The following is a 17,674-nucleotide window of genomic DNA, read 5'->3' as shown; positions in this document are numbered from 1 at the left end:
AAAAAAATCATCCATAGCTATTAAATAATTCAAATTAAAGCTATTAAAAATCTGAAGTAGTCTTAATATTCTTATCATTAATAATTATTTCGAAGGGCAGGGCATTTTATAAATTCAACTTTATGCCTCTATTTTAATGCTCAGTCGATAGAGAGAAACTAAGAACGTATCAAAGCTTTTTATATAATATATAAGTTAAATTTGACTTTAGAGAACAGAGAGAGAGAGAGAGAGAGAGAGAGATTTACCGGTGATGGATAGGAGTAGTAGGAGAAGCCACCGCCTGCATCTGTTCCCTCCATTTCCCATCTCTCTTTCTTCGCGTCTTTCCTCGCGTGCTCTGTCAAAAAGGGAAGAGGAAGAAGGTAAAAGCAGAGAATCCCGCCTACTGCTGCTGAGAAGGCCTCCATCCATCCATTCTGAAGCTGCAGAAAAAGGAAGACCGACCAAGTGAAGTGAAAGGGAGTAGGAACGCATGCAGGCCGCCTTCTGCTGCCATCTTTTTTTGGAATGGTGGAGTCCGGTTTGGTCGTTACCACCGCACCCCCTTGCCGCTGTTTAGCTCGCAACAGTTGCGCGACACCTCCCCCTCTCATGTCATATATAAGGACTTGTCCTTGTTCCCAACCACAATGACGAGCATGAAGCAAGAAGAATAGAGAAGGCCCAAGGAATATGGGGAGAGAAGGGGGAGAGGGGGTGCCCGTTGCCGACGAGATGATGGTCACAATGCGCCTGGTGAAGAAGAAGAAGAAGAAGAAGAAGAAGATGGGCGGTGGCGTCGAGAACAAGGAAGGCAAAGGGGAGGAGGAAGAGGAGGAGCCGAGCATCCACACCGACAAGCTTAGCTACGAGATGTTCTCCGTCATGGAGGACAAGTTCCTCTTTGGCTGCGACGACCACGAGCTCTGGGTCCCAAAGGCGCCTCCTTTGCCTTCCCCCGTCAAGAGCCAGAGGGGCAAGGTCTGCGTGCTCTGCATCGACGGTGGCGGCGGCGGTGGGATGCGCGGCATCCTGTCAGGGAAGGCCCTTGCGTACCTTGAGCAGGCCATCAGGTCCCAGTCCGGCAACACCGACGCTCGGATTTCCGATTACTTCGACGTCGCAGCCGGTACCGGCGTCGGAGGCGTCTTCGCTGCCATGCTCTTCGCTACCCGCGACGGCGCCCGCCCGATCTTCCACGCCGACGATACCTGGCGTTTGCTAGCCGACCATGGCAAAATCCTCTTCCCAAAGGATTCGCCTTATGCCTGCTCGTCCTCCCGTAGCTTCTTCCGCCGCATCTTCCGAGGCGGGGAAGAAGGGAGAACCGCTGCGGCGGCGACAGCAGCGATGGAGAAGGTCATGAAGCAGGCGTTCGGGGAGAGATTGACGCTGCGCGACACGGTGAAACCGGTGCTTATCCCATGCTACGACCTGCGCAGCTCCGCGCCGCTCGTGTTTTCGCGCGCAGACGCATTGGAAAGCGAGAGCTTCGACTTCCGGCTGTGGGAAGCGTGCCGGGCGACGTGCGCGGAGCCGGGCCCGTTCGAGCCAGCGGAGATACGGTCGGTGGACCGCGCCACCGCCTGCGTCGGCATCGACGGCGGTCTAGCGATGAGCAACCCGGCGGCAGCGGCCATCACCCACGTCCTCCACAACAAGAAGGAGTTCCCCTTCGTCCGAGGCGTCGAGGACATCATGGTCCTCTCCCTCGGCTGCGGTGCCTCCACCGTGCCGGAACTGGAGCGGTTGCGGCGGTGGAGCGCCAAGGAGTGGGCCCGGCCAGTCGCCCGGATCGCTGCCGACAGCGCCGCCGACCTGGTGGACCAAGCCGTGGCGCTCGCCTTCGGCCAGTGCAGGAGCTCCAACTACGTGCGCATTCAGGTACTCTATTCCGACACCCCAGATGCCAACGTCCCGTGCGCCATACAACGGCTGTGGGGATGCCCTGTTCTGCCTTGATCTCTTAATGGAAGAACACAAGCGTTCTCTCTCCTCTACATCGATGTGTGTTTGCTTGGGTGGGGAAGGGACACGAGGAGGCAGTGGTGGTGGTGGACTTGTTTTCGTCTGTCAAAAGTACAAGCGGCTGTCGGCGGACGCACTGCCACCATTTCTGCTTTTCTAACAGGGTCAGGGTGGTGGCGGTGGGAGTGGGCAGAGCACAGCCTGCTGCGTTATTGCTGTGGCATCGGCTTTAAGTGGATGTTTCCCAACATCACCAACAGGGCTCGCCCCCGTCTCAGTCCCCTCCTCAGCCTTTCCACCGCTCTTTGTTTCTTTCTTTAGCTTCTTCTTCTCAAATTGGAAAGAGGGTTTCCTTCGTTCATGCTTTGAGGTAAACATGGCAGGCGAACCCTTCAAGCATGGGGAGAGGTGGTGTGGACGTGGACTGCGATCCGAGCCCTGCAAATGCGAAGGTATTGTTGGAGGCAGCTGAAGAGATGCTGAAGCAGCAGAACGTGGAGTCGGTGCTGTTTAGTGGCAGGAGGATCGGAGAGCAAACCAACATGGAAAGGCTGGATTGGTTTGCAGGGGAGCTCGAGCTGGAGCACCGCCGGCGGAGCTGCAGAGTAGCTCCCAGCATCGCATTCAAGCAAGCAGCTTCCACGTCCACCTAGACTTGGATTAAGCTGCGAGTAAGAACTAATCATCATCATCATCATCATCATCTTCTTCTTCTTCTTCTTCTGCCATTGTTGTGTTGCTATGCAGTGTTCACCTGACGATTGATAGAGTGGCTACTCCTTGCTAAAAATATTTTGAATTGATACTCGAAGAAAATATTTTGAATGTAAGAGAAACTGCCTGCACTTCAAGAAAGTATTTTGAATCGATAGCAATCTTCCTTGTACCTTTAGGATGATTCTTTCTTCACTCTGTCGCTCACAGATGAATGAATCTCTTCACTGACACATACAAGAAAGAAAATAATAATAATTCATGGGTTGCTTTCTTCAAAAGGTCTTTGTGTCGAGAGCCATGTTAAACATGAGTGATCTACGATTGCATGGGCTCTGAATGAAGAACATAAAGAACAGAGATGCAATCATGGTCTCTTTGTGGCCATCCCAAGCTCCTCATGTGGGACAAGGAATTATGAATCCTTGTGTGTTCATGAATGGTGCTCAGCTGTAGTGTGTGCCTATAAACCTTCTGAACAATCACAACTTTGGATCATCTGCTGTTTTAATTTGGTTATGTTGGTGAATTTTTTGTGAGATTCAACTAATTCACAGTTTCATCAAATTTAGATCAGTAGGCATGGTGGAGCTATTCATCACACAAAGTTGTTGCTGCTAAGAACTCATAAAAGCATTGGTTGTAAGGTTTAAGTCACTCATTTATATCTAAGGCTGCAATCTTGGAGAGTGTGGCACCTCTATAGTTAATCTTGAGGAATTTATATAAGAATTATAGTGCTATTTTCTGAATGACTTTCTTCTCCTTAACATAAATTCTATAAAGGGATCAAAAGTTTGTTGATCTAACAAGCAAATAATCAAATGTCCAAATATACTTATTAATGTCCCTACTGATCAAAAGTTTAGTGTCAGCTAATAAGTCATTATTTCTTTGAGAAGAATTATCTATTTTGAATGGGTCCATAAGGTAAGGTAGAGCATGACTCTTTCTCATATAGGAAGATTGAATTTGATTATCAACATGATTACTATAAATAAATTAAAATATTTATAGGTTGCTAAGCATGACATATCAATGTTTGAAGTACTAAAAATATATTTCTTTAACATGAACAAGGTGTTCCAAAATTATTGTTCTTTACTCTCTTTTTGTCATTAGAAAAGTTAATGAATTGATACGAAAAAGGTATCGAAACATCAGTTTTCTTCTTTTTTTTATTTATGTGATGATAAAAGAAGAAAAAAATTTGAGGCCTATTTAGTAAAAAATATTGATGTATAGTTAATATCATAGACGTATTGTTATTATTATTCTAAGCCAATGAGTGATGGGAACGCGACTTAAGAGTAGTTTCCATAGGAAAATTTTGATGTGAAGAAAAATATTGAGATTTCATATATTCGTTCGATCATCTCATTTCTCATTTAGGTCACATTGCCTCGTCTCTCTAGTAAAAAATTACATAAGTTTTTTGAGATTATAATTATGAACAAATGAGGAGTCCAAATCCATTTAACATCCTTCGACTCAGTAGAGATGTGAATCTTATGAATAAAATCAATTAAAACTAGATGAAATGTATCTATTGATAATGAGATTGAAAACATAAGATACATGATTTATAGTGTTGATGTTGAAGAAGATAGGCCATTAGGAAAGAGAAATATTACTCATTGAGGGGTCATGTCAGATATTAGTAGTTGTCATGAGTTTTAAGGGTGCACCTACCATTTTGAATTGTACAACTAAATATTTTATCAAGTGTAGAAGGACTTTTAGTAGTTAAACTTGATTGTGGTGTGTCATACTTGACCATCATGGCCCTGACCAATAGAGTATGATCAGAGTTTTGAGTACAGGGAGGATGCACATAGCACCAATAGAGATAATAATAAGGGTAAGGTCTAGAAGTGTAAGGCCCCTTGAGATTTTACAGAGATAATAATACACATAGTTCAACTTACAAGTTAAGGACTTTTTTGCTTGGACCAGAATCTCTCTAGAAAAAGTCTTAAAAAGGGTTAGTGATTTTATAGATAGTTTTATCTTTAAACTAAATGTTAATCATGGAATGAAGTCGATGACTTAGTTAATAAGAATATTTTTATTGACTTTGACGGGGATATAAAGAGGAATAACCTTTGTATATGAACAAATACTAGAAGACCATAATACGCAACGAAATAAAATGGAAACATAATCAAACAGAACACCAAGATATACGTGGAAAACCCCTTCAATGTCAAGGGTAAAAACCACGGGGCAAACTAGAGATAATCTACATTGAGAATAATGAATATACAAATCTCAATCTCTTGCCCAAAACCCTAACAACAACCACAAGATAATAACTGGGATACAATGATCACGTCATTGCCCACAATATCTAAAACCTCCCCAAGTAATCACAGGAAGAGTCTACTATAGATTTGATCTAACCTGAGATGAGAACACTGCTAGATGATTGAGAACAGTCTCTCTGCGTTGTCCTTGTCTTCTTCCCTTTCTTTCTCTTCCTTTTCTGCCTTGTTCTCTTTCTTCTCTTTGGAATCCCGTGGCTATCAAGATCTGCATCGTTGCTGCCTTTTTATAGCCTTTTTCTGCTTCTAAAACATAGCCACCACACCCCCCTAATCTTAATTAGGGTTAGGTTAAGAGGGGTTGTGGGCTGCCCTAGCCCACATGGGCTGAATATGAGTTATCAGCCCAACAACCTCCCCCTTCAGCCCATAAAGGAGGCTGTCCCATGAATCCTCAATGTGAAGCCATGCCGACCAATTGTTGGCATATCTCCTGTCTTTCTTTTTGTAAGATCTTCGTCAACATGTCTGCTCTATTGTCATATGTATGAATTTTCTGAAGCTGCAACTACTTCTCTTCAACTGCTTCCTGGTAACTCTCTAGTTCACCTGCATCAGTAAGCATCACATACTCATCTGTAGAGTATCTTTTGGAAGGTTGACGTTGTCTAGAAGATCTTCTCAACTGAGGTTCTGCGGGAACTTGCTCTCCTACTTCTTCTTACTCAACATGTCCTGCAGGTAAATCAACATCAGGCTCTACACTATTTTCCTGCACATCTCCCCCATCACCCTGATATACTAGAGGAATAACTGGATCACAATCTGCTAATCCTTCTGCAGAAGTCTTGGCTGGTGCCTTCTTCTTCAAATCCTCAAAGGTTTGATCCTCAAAGAAGACCACATCTCTACTCCTGAACACCTTCTGCTTTTCTGGATCCCAAAGCCTGTAACCAAACTTTAGACTTACATTCTTTAGACTTACCATCCAGCTTGAACCTCTCATTGTCTGGAACATGTGCAAATGTACGACAACCAAACACTCTCAAATACCTGTAGGAAATATCTTTCCCTGACCATACATGCTCTGCAACATCACCATCTAGGGTTGTACATGGTGATAAGTTGATCACATCAACTGCAGTCCTCAAAGCCTCATCCCAAAACCTTTTGGGTAGCTTGGCCTGTGAAAGCATACATCTGATTTTTTCCATGATGGTGCGGTTCATCCTCTCTGCAATTGCATTATGTTGATGTGTACCAGGAACTGTCATCTCATGTTGGATCCCATGTGACCTGCAATAGTTATTAAACAATCTCGTATACTCACCACCATTATCTGATCTTATGCATTTCAATTTTCTTTCTGTCTTCCTTTCAACCCTGGCATGAAACTCTTTGAAGACATTAATAACCTGATCTTTGGTCTTCAAAGCATAAGCCCAAACTTTTCTGGAAAAATCATCTATAAAAGTGACAAAATAAAGTGCACCACTTATACCAAGAACATCAACAGATCCACCAAGAGTTTTTGTCCTCGAAGGACCACATACATCTGTATAAACACGGTCTAAGACATGCATTTTTTAAGACAAAGCAGCACTAGCAAATGAAACTCTATGTTGTTTACCAACCAAACAATCAATATAAGGGTTCAGATGTATACCTCTGAGATATGGTAATACCTCTCTCTTGGAAAGAGCTTGCAGCCCCTTCTCGCTCATGTGTCCCAATCGCCTATGCCACAACTCCATACTGAAGTCTTTCTCTGTAGCATTTAACTGCTCATCATAAGCTTTAGCCTACAACTTGTACAAAGTATGACATTTCTTTCCACTAGCTATAACAAGAGAACCTTTACTGAGCTTCCATTGCCCTCTGTGAAATCTGCTTTCATACTCTTCATCATCTAGTCTTCCAACTGAAATTAAATTCAGCCTCAAGTCAACCACATGCCTCACATCCTTAAGTACCAACTTGCAGCCAAGGTTGGTCTTTAAATGGATATCACCCATGCCAATGATGTCTGCTGTGCCATAGTTGCCCATCTTGACAACACCAAAGTTTCTAGACCTATATGTAGCAAAAAACTCTCTCCGAGGTGTAGCATGATAAGAAGCACCTGTGTCAATCACTCACTCAAGATCCTGACACACACAAGAAAAAATATCATCAGAATGAGACAAAATCAAATAATCACCACCCTGCACTGTAGTTGTAGTATTATCCTTTGACTCTGTAGACTCCACTTCTTTTCCCTTTTTCTTGTTCTTCTTAGGTTGCTTACATTGGTTCTTGTAATGTCCTTTCTCACCACAGTTATAGCAAACAATATCTTTTCTTGATCTTGACTTGCTCCTACCCATACGTGAACTGCTTCTAGACTTTGACATTCCTCTGTTCTCTGAGATAAGTGCTTGTGAATCATTCTGAGATGTTGCTGAACTCTTTCTTCTCAACTCCTCATTCAACAAACTGCTTGTTACTTGACTCATAGTGACAATATCATCTGGCACATAATTACTAAGGGAAACCACCAGTGTCTCCTAACTTTCTGGTAATGAACTTAGAAGTAACAATGCCTGCAACTCATCATCAAGAGACATTTTCATAGAGGATAACTAGTTAGTAATACTCTGCATTTCATTCAAATGCTCAGCAATAGAAGTACCCTCTCTATATTTTAGGTTCACAAGTTTTCTGATCAAAAAAGCTTTGTTGCCAACTGTTTTTCTTTCGTAGAGACTTTCCAATTTTTTCCAAAGAGAATATGCAGAAATTTCAGTAGAAACATGGTGAAAGACACTATCATCAAGCCATTGTCTAATAAACCCAATTGTTTTTCGATCTAACCTCTTCCACTCATCATCTGTCATAGTTGTAGGTTTTGCACTATCCCCTTGCAAAGGTCTATACAAATCTTTGCAATACAAGAGATCTTTCATTCTTAGTTTCCATATCATCCAATTATTTCCATTCAAACTAATCATGCGAGAAATATTACTTGCCTCCATGTTCAAATACAAAAATTAAATCATCAAAACCCCGCTCTGATACCAGTTGATGGGGATATAAAGAGGAATAACCTTTGTATATGAATAAATACTAGAATACCATAATACGCAGCGGAATAAAATGGAAACACAATCAAACAGAACACCAAGATATACGTGGAAAACCCCTTCAATGTGAAGGGTAAAAACCACGGGGCAAACTAGAGATAATCCACTATGAGAATAATGAATATACAAATCTCAATCTCTTGCCCAAAACCCTAGCAACAACTACAAGAGAATAACTGGGATACAAGGATCACGTCACTGCCCATAATATCTAAAACCTCCCCAAGTAATCACAGCAAGAGTCTACTGTAGATTTGATCTAACCTGAGATGAGAACACTACTAGATGATTGAGAACAGTCTCTCTACGTTGTCATTATCTTCTTCCCTTTCTTTCTCTTCCTTTTCTGCCTTGTTCTCCTTCTTCTCTTTGGAATCCCGTGGCTATCAAGATCTGCCTCGTTGCTGCCTAGCTCACATGGGCTGAATATGGGCTATCAGCCTAACAGACTTGTAAAGGCTTATTAATTTGATAGTCTTAAATTTTAGAAATAATCTTATCAATCATTTTGTCTCGATAAGCTTTACGGAGATGATCAAGAGAGATAAAGATCTCTAAAGGAATTTATTAGTTTTCTTTTTTAATACCAAGAATATTAGATATACGGAGGGTTGATAAAACATGTATAAGATTTCTCATTAGTTTTAATCGATGTGAGCACATCTTTTAATGTTAATAAAACAGGTGGATTTTTTCTTGAAAATAAAATTGTCAAAAAGAGAGGAAAAAATTTGCTAAACATGGAAAAAAAAAGAGTTGAGGGGGTCTTTCTAGCTTATATCTCTAAAACTAGAAGTAGTTTACGGAACCTCGATTAAAACCTCTAATAAACAAGAAGTGAGAAGAGTTGAATCCAACCAATAAGAGCGGGGGTAAGTTCATTTTTGTGAAGACCTCTAATAAATCAATAAATAGTGTCAAAACTTCTTCCCTCTAGATTGTCACCCAATCTAGAGACTTTTGAAAAAAAAAAAATTAATATCATAGAATATGTGGTTTTGTTTAGATATACTTTATAAACTACTCTTATTGCTCTTATGTGTTTGTCTTTCTTTATGATTTTACAATGAAATGTTATAAAATGATACTTTTATCTTTCTCTTGCCTCTAAATCGTCCTTTAAATAATGTCTAACCCACTCAAGTATAGTAAAAATACTTAACCAATTATTTTCTTTGGACAAAAAATATTTATCTCATTCGTAGCAAAGAAAGAATGCTTAATCCTTTTTAGATAATAAATAATCCATCCATTCTTATCAAAAGAAAATTGTATAACCTACTCCCTTTAGGCAAAAGATATTTAACCCACTTAGAGCAAATGAATATCCAAATTATTTTGATTGAGAAAAAAAATATTTGACCTACTCTGTTCGGGTCAAAATACTTGACTAACTCTTTCATAAAAAATATCTATAATCCACTCTTTTTAGATAAAATATATCTAACTTAGTTTTAAACAAAAATATTTAACCTACTTTGATCAGGAAAAGCTGCTCGATCCCTAACATATTATGATCAAACATATTGCTCGATCTACTAGATCAAGTCAGTCAATCTATCGTAACCAAGCAAATAGGTTAGCATGGTTATTGCTCGGTCTGCTAGATCAAGTCAGTCAATCTATCGTAACGAAATAAAGAGGTTGACATGGTTAATACGTCATAATTAGACAAAGTATCTCCCTATAACTTATATGTTTGTCAAGAATATAAGAATCTAAAATGTACACAAATTGGACAACGCATATATTTAAATTTGATGTGTTCGTCCAAAACAAAAATATCTAAAATGCCCATACACTTATACATATATGAAATATAGAAGTATCCATAGCATTTGATTTGTTTTAATTAGATAAAACATCTTCTTGTATATGGTATATTTGTTCAAGATATCAATATGTCCTAATTAGATAAAACATCACTCATGATTATGTTATAGTTATCAAAGCGTTCGATGCAACATAATAGTATAAATTAACCCTATGCTTAATATATCTATTTTGGATGAAAGTATCATAAGTATATTAAATTTATATAGACAATAATTATCAAAAGCACAATGAGATATAACTAATATAATACTTACCCATAGTAATCGAAACAATATACCAAGTCCAATTAGGAGTGTCATATTATTATGACATCTAAAAGGAATTTTCTTCATTAAAATACTTAGTCTTTCACAAACTCACATTTGTCCCGCTGTGTGAAGCTTCGAATTTTTTGCCCTCTTTTAACTTCAATTTCCTTCTCTCTCTCTCTCTCTCTCTCTTACGTTTCTTTCTTTTCTTATCACGTGCATTACACGTGGGTCAGTTCAATGGTGTCCATCTCCCTAGCCATTAAAATGGTCGACTCGAGCCTCGGTGAAGAAGCTGCAAGAGATCGATGCCTTTCTTCAACCTCTCGAGACGCTAATCCCGCTCTTTCTCTGTTTCCACTCTGCGATTCCTCTTCTGGCCATCTCGAGAAGTTCCACCAGCTCCACTCCGGATCGCTTAGCACGCGAGGTCGAGGAGGGTCCAGACTTCTCTAACCGTGCCCTAACTTTGAAGTCTAGGCGGAGGTCTTTGGAGGTGTCATCGCGGAGATGGACATGGAGCTGGAGCCGCGAACGAAAGCGTTGGCGTACAAGATTAAGGCGACGTCCCGCGAATCCCCAGCCCAGAAGGCGGCCAACGTCTTTGACCCGGACCTCCGCACTCACTGGTCCACCGGCACCAACACGAAGGAGTGGATCCTACTCGAGCTCGACGTACTCCTCTCTTCTTATCCTTTCTTGCTCGCATAGAAGAGAAACAATCCCTTGAACTTGATGTGGCATTTTTTTTGGGTCTGATTTGTCTTGATATTTTGAGTCCTACGACGAGATTTGCACTATCGTTCGATAATGAAACGGAGGAAGTGGCTACAGATGTAGGTTCCAGGAGCATCACTGTTTGTGCAAATTAATCGCTGATTATCTTGCTTTGCCGACTTCCTCAATGTCCATTCTCTTCATTACTATCTGCAGATGGGGCAATATTGGTGCTATTTATAGTGGTTGAATGAATTAGAGTTTCCTTATTCCCATATTCTGGATGAGGCCTACATCTGTAAGAGAGATTTCTAGAGCGTGTCTGATATTTAGCCAATGATGTGGTTTCATTGGATGCGTATGTGGTACATCTGGTGCGAGAACAAGTGCTCTAAGTATGATCCGTAGGAACCGTAGTGAGTGAGTTTCTCATTTCTCCTTTCTCTTCCACTATTTTCATAGAAAAGAGAAAAACCTTTACCCATGTGCTTGTCTTGCGTCACTTTTTGCACAGGACTTATGATTGTTTTTCTTCAGTATATAGTCTTTTTTTTCCCTCAAATTCTGTGCTTGGATCCCTGTTTGAACAAGAGTCTGATGTCACTATCCTGCAATGATTGCTGTATCTCTTAGCCATTTGAGGTTGGATGAGTGGATCTTTTTCTGTATTTGATTTTGTTAAGAACCATTTCTTGACTTGAAAATTGTGATCATGTTTTTTCTTCCTTGTGATTTTTATCGAAGTCTTGTTTAGTCTTTCCCCTTATGGTAATTCAAACTCATTTCTTCTTGTTAGTGCACTTTATGATATGAGTGTATCTTACCAAAAATTTGGTCACATTGTATTTCTTGCTATTCGATAACACCATCTCAACATCCTCATCTTATTTATTCATTTATTTGTTTTGCTCTGCCATTTAACTTGGTATTTGTCTCACTCCTTCCACTGGCACAATTCCAAAGCATAATCAGTTACAAGAATATATGACTGTCATTTTGCTAGATAGATGCCGACTTTTCAAAATGTCTGCAGCATGCACTTAAATCTGCTATTGTCTCCTATCTTTTGTCTATACCTTGAAATCCACTTCAATATATTAATCAGATCCATTGTTTTTACAACTGATCCTCTCAAGAGCTCTTTGTGTTCTTGTTTTTCCATTATAATCCATGTTAGATGTTAATTTTCCCATGAATCCTTTTCTTAGGCATTCACACAATTTTTTCGTAAAGTTGCATTTAATATAGCAATCGGATCCATTGTCTTTACAACTGAACCTCTCAAGAGCTCTTTGTATCCCTGTTTTTCCGTTAAAATCCATGTTAGATGATAACTTTCCCATTGAAAATATCTGTTTCTTAGGCATTCACACAATTTTATCATAAAATTGGATATTTGACATAGATGAAATATTGAAGTGTCTTAGCATATCTTTTTATGCCATTTTAAAGATTTTTTTGGGACTCATAAAAGAAAATTGTGGCATTTCTTGTCCGAACTATAAATTTGGTTGACCTATCGATGTCTGTGTTACATTTTCCAAGCTTTATTTATTTTACAACTTGAAATCACTAGAAACATATGAAGAACTTGACAACCATGGTTTTCAATTTCGATGTGTACTGGGCGGTACATACCGGCCTGAGAGGATATCAGTACACAGACCATCCTCTACCCAGCGGCACCAATGTTTTGACCGGTACCATCCTGGATTTCGATCGTTATTGAGGCGTATTGATCGGTATGTCCTAGCATGGTAGGTGGAGGTATTTTTAAGTTTTAAGGGTATACCATCGGTATGCACTGGCATATCGATAGTACATATCGATATGTATCGTACTGAGCATATGTTGGTACGTCAGTACGGACCAGTATTGAAAATCCTGTTGACAACCATATGTTTTAAGTCAAACTAGAAAAAGCACAATATATAAAGATGCTCGAGTTTGAATGTCAATCTTTCTAATCTACAAGATTATGTCTTTTTCTACATCTTGCAACTCTATCTGGTTCTTCTTGTCGAGCACTACTTGAAATTGTTTCAAGCTAGATTGAGTAATTGCTTCGGATATTTTGGAGCACATTCGAACAAGCCATTATTATCATGTGGTTGTAATTGTTATGGTTACTTAATCATCTTAACCTTCTCAAACTGGTTGTTTTTTATTGACTTAAATTTTCTTGTCAAATGTTTTCATGATTCCTATGGTGTAAGGTCATGTTTGCATGCTATAAAAAGCTAGAAGTGAAATTTGAATAGATATATGTTTCCTTAAATGAAGATGTTTTAGGAGAAAAGAAATGAGTGCCAATTAAATATATTGCTAATGAGAAAGGTTATCTCGTAGCAAAAATGAGAGTTAAGATTTCTTAGAAATAGTGATGGTCTGACACGGTTAGTTTTTATATAAGAAATTGAAATTTATTTGTTTGCATTTTTCTTCTTTCTTGTACCTGGGAGGCTTTAAGAAAAGGAAAGGTTTTACTAAGTACATGGCTGAATGAATGAAATTTTTGTGGTGTGAGGTCATATTTTTAATGGTGTGATCCATTGTACATACATGAGATGTTTGGAGGTATCGCCTTTATTCTTACAAGTGAATCCCAAATTTAGAATGATCCAAGGATTTATCTCTTCTGATTCTTTTGTCTCAATCACCTAATCTGTTCCATTTTCTATTTCACAATTATCAAATTCTATAAAAAGGGAAAAATGTTTTTCTTTGCCCCAAGAGGTCTCCAAATTTCTATCCTATGCCACATTTGGTATGGTAGCATTCTTATCCTACATCAGATTTGGTATTAAATAAATTCTCTTATTGCCTTTATTGAGCATTGACTATTGATAGTAGCATTAGCTTGAGGGCATACTTATCACAGTCTTATATTCTCCATGTGTTTTGACAGGTTTGTAAGTAGTTCCAATCTTTCAGATTTGATAAGCTCAACCTAGTCTTTGAACTTTTTATGACTTGGTAAAAACAAGCAACATATTGTTTCTAAATTGGACAAATTTCTTTCTTCTTTTCTTGTCCCGTGGGATTCTCATAGATTTTTCCTTTTCTTTTATCTAGTATCAGTTTGCTCTCTTATTCATATTATTAGGATTTTTACCTGCAGGAACCTTGCCTACTGTCACATATAAGAATCTATAATAAATCTGTTCTTGAATGGGAAATTAGTGTTGGATTGCGTTTTAAGGTATGATACTATACTTATTTCAGTTTTGAAGCTTCTTTTTAATTCATTGCGAATTGTTCTTTAGATATATGTAAAATGTTAGCCTGCTTGTTGTTCCTTTATGATAAAATGATGATATTATAAAGTTGTTTCCATATCACTTTAAAGTTATTAGTAAAATCAATTAATGTTTGTGTTTTTTTGCAAGGATTGAAATATCGTATCGTACCGAAGTTTCGACATTCTCTCGGTATGGTACGGTATTTATACCGAGTAGTATACCGCTCGATGTATATATATACATATATATATATATATACATATATATATATATACACATATATATATATATACACATATATATATATATACACATATATATATATATACACATATATATATATATATATATATATATATATATATATATATAAGTAAAAAAAAAAATCTGCGACATCACCTCTCTTCTCCCCCACGCGGGGCGATGTTGCATATATATATATATATATATATATATATATATATATATATATATATATATATCGTCTTGTCACAGACTTAGCTGGAATTGCCTAAGTCGTGAGGCACCCTTACAGCCAAGACGCGAACTTAGCTTGAGTTGCCTAAGTCGCGACGCACCCTTGCGCCAACTTCTCAGACTTAGCTGAGATTGTCTAAGTCTTGAGGCATCCTAGCGACATATGCGTCCGCAGAGGTTCAGCCTAAGTGCAACCTCGTACAGGTCCCGAAGGACCTGTAAAACAGAAAGTTGATTAGATTGAAAACAAGTGACAGACAAGTCTCGACGTCTCGCAAAGAGGGAAGCTTTACAAGCAATTCAGCAAGCACCTTGTGTGCACAGGAGAAAAGAGAGAAAGGAGGAAAACAAGGACTTTAGAAGGTAGAACGAACAGTTGCAAGTCCACAAACAACTACTCACTGGGTGTCGGGCGCAAAGGCAAGTTCCCGTCAAGAAAACGTGTGAACTTGTGAAGATTGTTCAACGCCCGACTATATACCGAACCCCATCCAGCCCTGTGCCACCCGGGGGGTTCCAAGGTGTTGAGATGGCTGACATTTCGCGCACTGCAGCGGGCTGCAGAAAACAGCCTGTGACACGTGAAAACGAAGCCATTTTGGGGCTTTTTGGCCTGGCGCGGTGAGCGGTCGCACTGTGCGCTGCAACCTGTTCGAACATGTATTTTTACAAGCAAAAACACACAAAACGAAGGCAAAATAGGCTGCCATGTCTCTGTTCAAGCATGCAAAAACGACGAACGGTTCGTTGAACGAAGTTGTTGCGAGTGCGCGATGACCATTCGTGACAGTCCGGTAGCGAGTGGTTCGCGTACCGGTTTCCTGTCAGACTGGTACGTAACGCCCACATCGGGCGGTATCATTCGAAACTGTATACCTTGGTTTTTTGCAAGGTTTGCAATACCGAATGATACCGCCTGTATCGGGCGGTATGTACTAGTCCGTCAGCAGACCGGTACACGGATCGCCCGTTACCGAGTGGGTAGCGTCGATTGAGTCCGTTATTGTCGATGATGACCAAGGGAGAAGAAAGAAGGAGAAGGTGAAAGAAGAGGCAGAAGGGGAAGAAAGAAATAGGAAAAAGAAAAAGGAGAACCTGAGATCGGCGTCGCTCTCCTCGTTTGCGGCAACTTCTTATCCGCACGCGGGGAGAAGAGTATCGGTGTCGCAGGGCGAAGAGAGGCGACGTTGTTTGAGAAGAGACGCGATGTCGCCTTGGGCGACGTTGCAAATTTTTCTTTTTTTTTTCTGTGATGTCGCAAATATTTTTTTTTTTGTGGCGACGTCGCAAAATTTTTTTTTTTCTGCCTGAGAAGAGAGGCGGCATCGACTCGGCAACATCGGCCTGCATGGGGAGAAGAGAGGTATACCGAGCAGTTTACCTCTCTTATATATATATATATATATATATATATATATATATATATATATACCGAGCGGTATATCGAAATATACCGCTCGGTATACAATATCGTACCATATCGAACAAATCTTGAAATTTTGGTACGGTACGAAATTTCAATCCTTGATTTTTTTGTCACTTTATTCATATTATATGAATTACTTCTGTGACATAAGTCTTAAAGGTGGTATTTGCTGCTCTTTCCCTTATGCAGATTTCATTTAGCTAAGATCAAAATCTGGTCTAAAAAAAAGTCAGCTGGTACAATTGAATACCCATTTTGTGAGAATTTCCAGTTATTAATCCTTAGAATAGGATTAACTTATCGCAGTTGACATGCCGGCTGCCTTTTCAAGCTTGTGCTCATGATATTCTGCTTAAGTTTATATAAATTATCATGAGGGTTTCATTACAAACAAGGTTCGTCGTACCATAGCATATTGTTCGGTATGGGCAGTATGTATTAGTTCGATAGGGGACCAATATGAGCAGTACATACCGATACATTAGCATGCCCCACCGTATCATGTGTCGGTATATCGGTATGGCTTGGTATGTACCATACCGATAGTCGGTCAATACACCAGTATAGACCGACAAGGTGAACCATGATTACAAATGTAAATATAAATAATATATAATATAATATAATATAATATAACCTGTATTGTTGTGTTGGTCCTTTGTGTTGAATCTGGTGCATGATATTTGGTATCTATCAGTCCAGCGACCGGTGACTAGCTCCACTGTCTTAAATGTGAACTTCTACCACAATATGATTTCAAATATTACATGCACTAATATAGCCACTTGTTTATATGTTCAATTCATATTATATTTGTTATTGCCAAACTATTTTGTGTTGAAATATAATATAAATAATATATAATATAATATAATATATTATAATATAATATAACCTGTATTGTTGTGTTGGTCCTTTGTGTTGAATCTGGTGCATGATATTTGGTATCTACCAGTCCAGCGACCGGTGACTTGCTCCACTGTCTTAAATGTGAACTTCTACCACAATATGATTTCAAATATTACATGCACTAATATAGCCACTTGTTTATATGTTCAATTCATATTATATTTGTTATTGCCAAACTATTTTGTGTTGAAATATATAGTTGCCCTCTTGTTCCTTGGTAACAGTTTCTCTAGATGTTTGCCAAACTATAATTTAGTTGACACGGGATTAAGGAAACATCGACCAAGATTACAATCCAAGCCAAATGAGCTATATACATTTTCCCTTGACACTATAAGAAGCCCTGTGTAATTTTGACTAATTAGCTTTTGAAAGATATATCAGAGTAAATTGTATGACATATATGAACCAGAATAAAATGAGCTTAAAGCGCAAGACTGTCTTAAAGCTAGACGTACTAATGGAGAACAGAAAATGCACAATAAAAGAGACTGGGTCATGATAGTATATTCTTTATCGATGATCAAGTTCATCCAACAGTAGATATCTTGACTATTTGGTAGAAGGTGGCAAGATGCTTTTTAACCAATTGTCCTAGAAAAATGATGGGTGTTCCATCAACCAAAGAAAAGGACAGGTTCTCCTTTACATTAGATTTTGTACCAGAGGTTGAGGTCACTATGCTTTACCTTACTTGAATCCTCATCCTATAAGCCTATTATCATGAAAATTTGAATAATATCTATTATTCAAGCATACAGTTTTCAGT

The 17,674-nt window shown here is 39.2% G+C and overlaps 2 protein-coding genes across 13 annotated transcripts in view; both read left to right on the top strand.

The window, feature by feature from the left end:
- The first annotated feature begins 359 nt into the window (after window positions 1-359).
- Window positions 360-2,859, top strand: LOC135612126 (patatin-like protein 6). Its single transcript, XM_065107973.1, has 2 exons — window positions 360-1,866; window positions 2,334-2,859. The coding sequence occupies exons 1-2, from the start codon at window positions 676-678 to the stop codon at window positions 2,601-2,603; spliced, it is 1,461 nt and encodes a 486-aa protein (XP_064964045.1). The 5' UTR covers window positions 360-675; the 3' UTR covers window positions 2,604-2,859.
- A 7,561-nt stretch (window positions 2,860-10,420) lies between these two features.
- The window catches only part of LOC135581654 (uncharacterized), a 38,880-nt gene continuing 31,626 nt past the window's right edge, over window positions 10,421-17,674 (top strand). For 10 of the 12 annotated variants that reach the window (XM_065107968.1, XM_065107967.1, XM_065107966.1 and 7 more), the window contains exons 1-2: window positions 10,421-10,809; window positions 13,973-14,053. In XM_065107968.1, coding sequence (XP_064964040.1) covers window positions 10,645-10,809; window positions 13,973-14,053 — 246 coding nt within the window. In that variant the 5' untranslated portion in view covers window positions 10,421-10,644. Of the gene's footprint in view, window positions 10,810-11,103; window positions 11,272-13,972; window positions 14,054-17,674 lie in introns of those variants that run through there. The other 2 variants (XM_065107969.1, XM_065107971.1) reach the window with 2 other exon arrangements.

The sequence above is a fragment of the Musa acuminata genome, chromosome BXJ2-5, assembly GCF_036884655.1.
Source record: "Musa acuminata AAA Group cultivar baxijiao chromosome BXJ2-5, Cavendish_Baxijiao_AAA, whole genome shotgun sequence".
Lineage (NCBI taxonomy): Eukaryota > Viridiplantae > Streptophyta > Magnoliopsida > Zingiberales > Musaceae > Musa > Musa acuminata.
The sequence above is the reverse complement of the archived record's forward strand: the minus strand, read 5'-3'. Positions and strand labels throughout refer to the sequence as shown.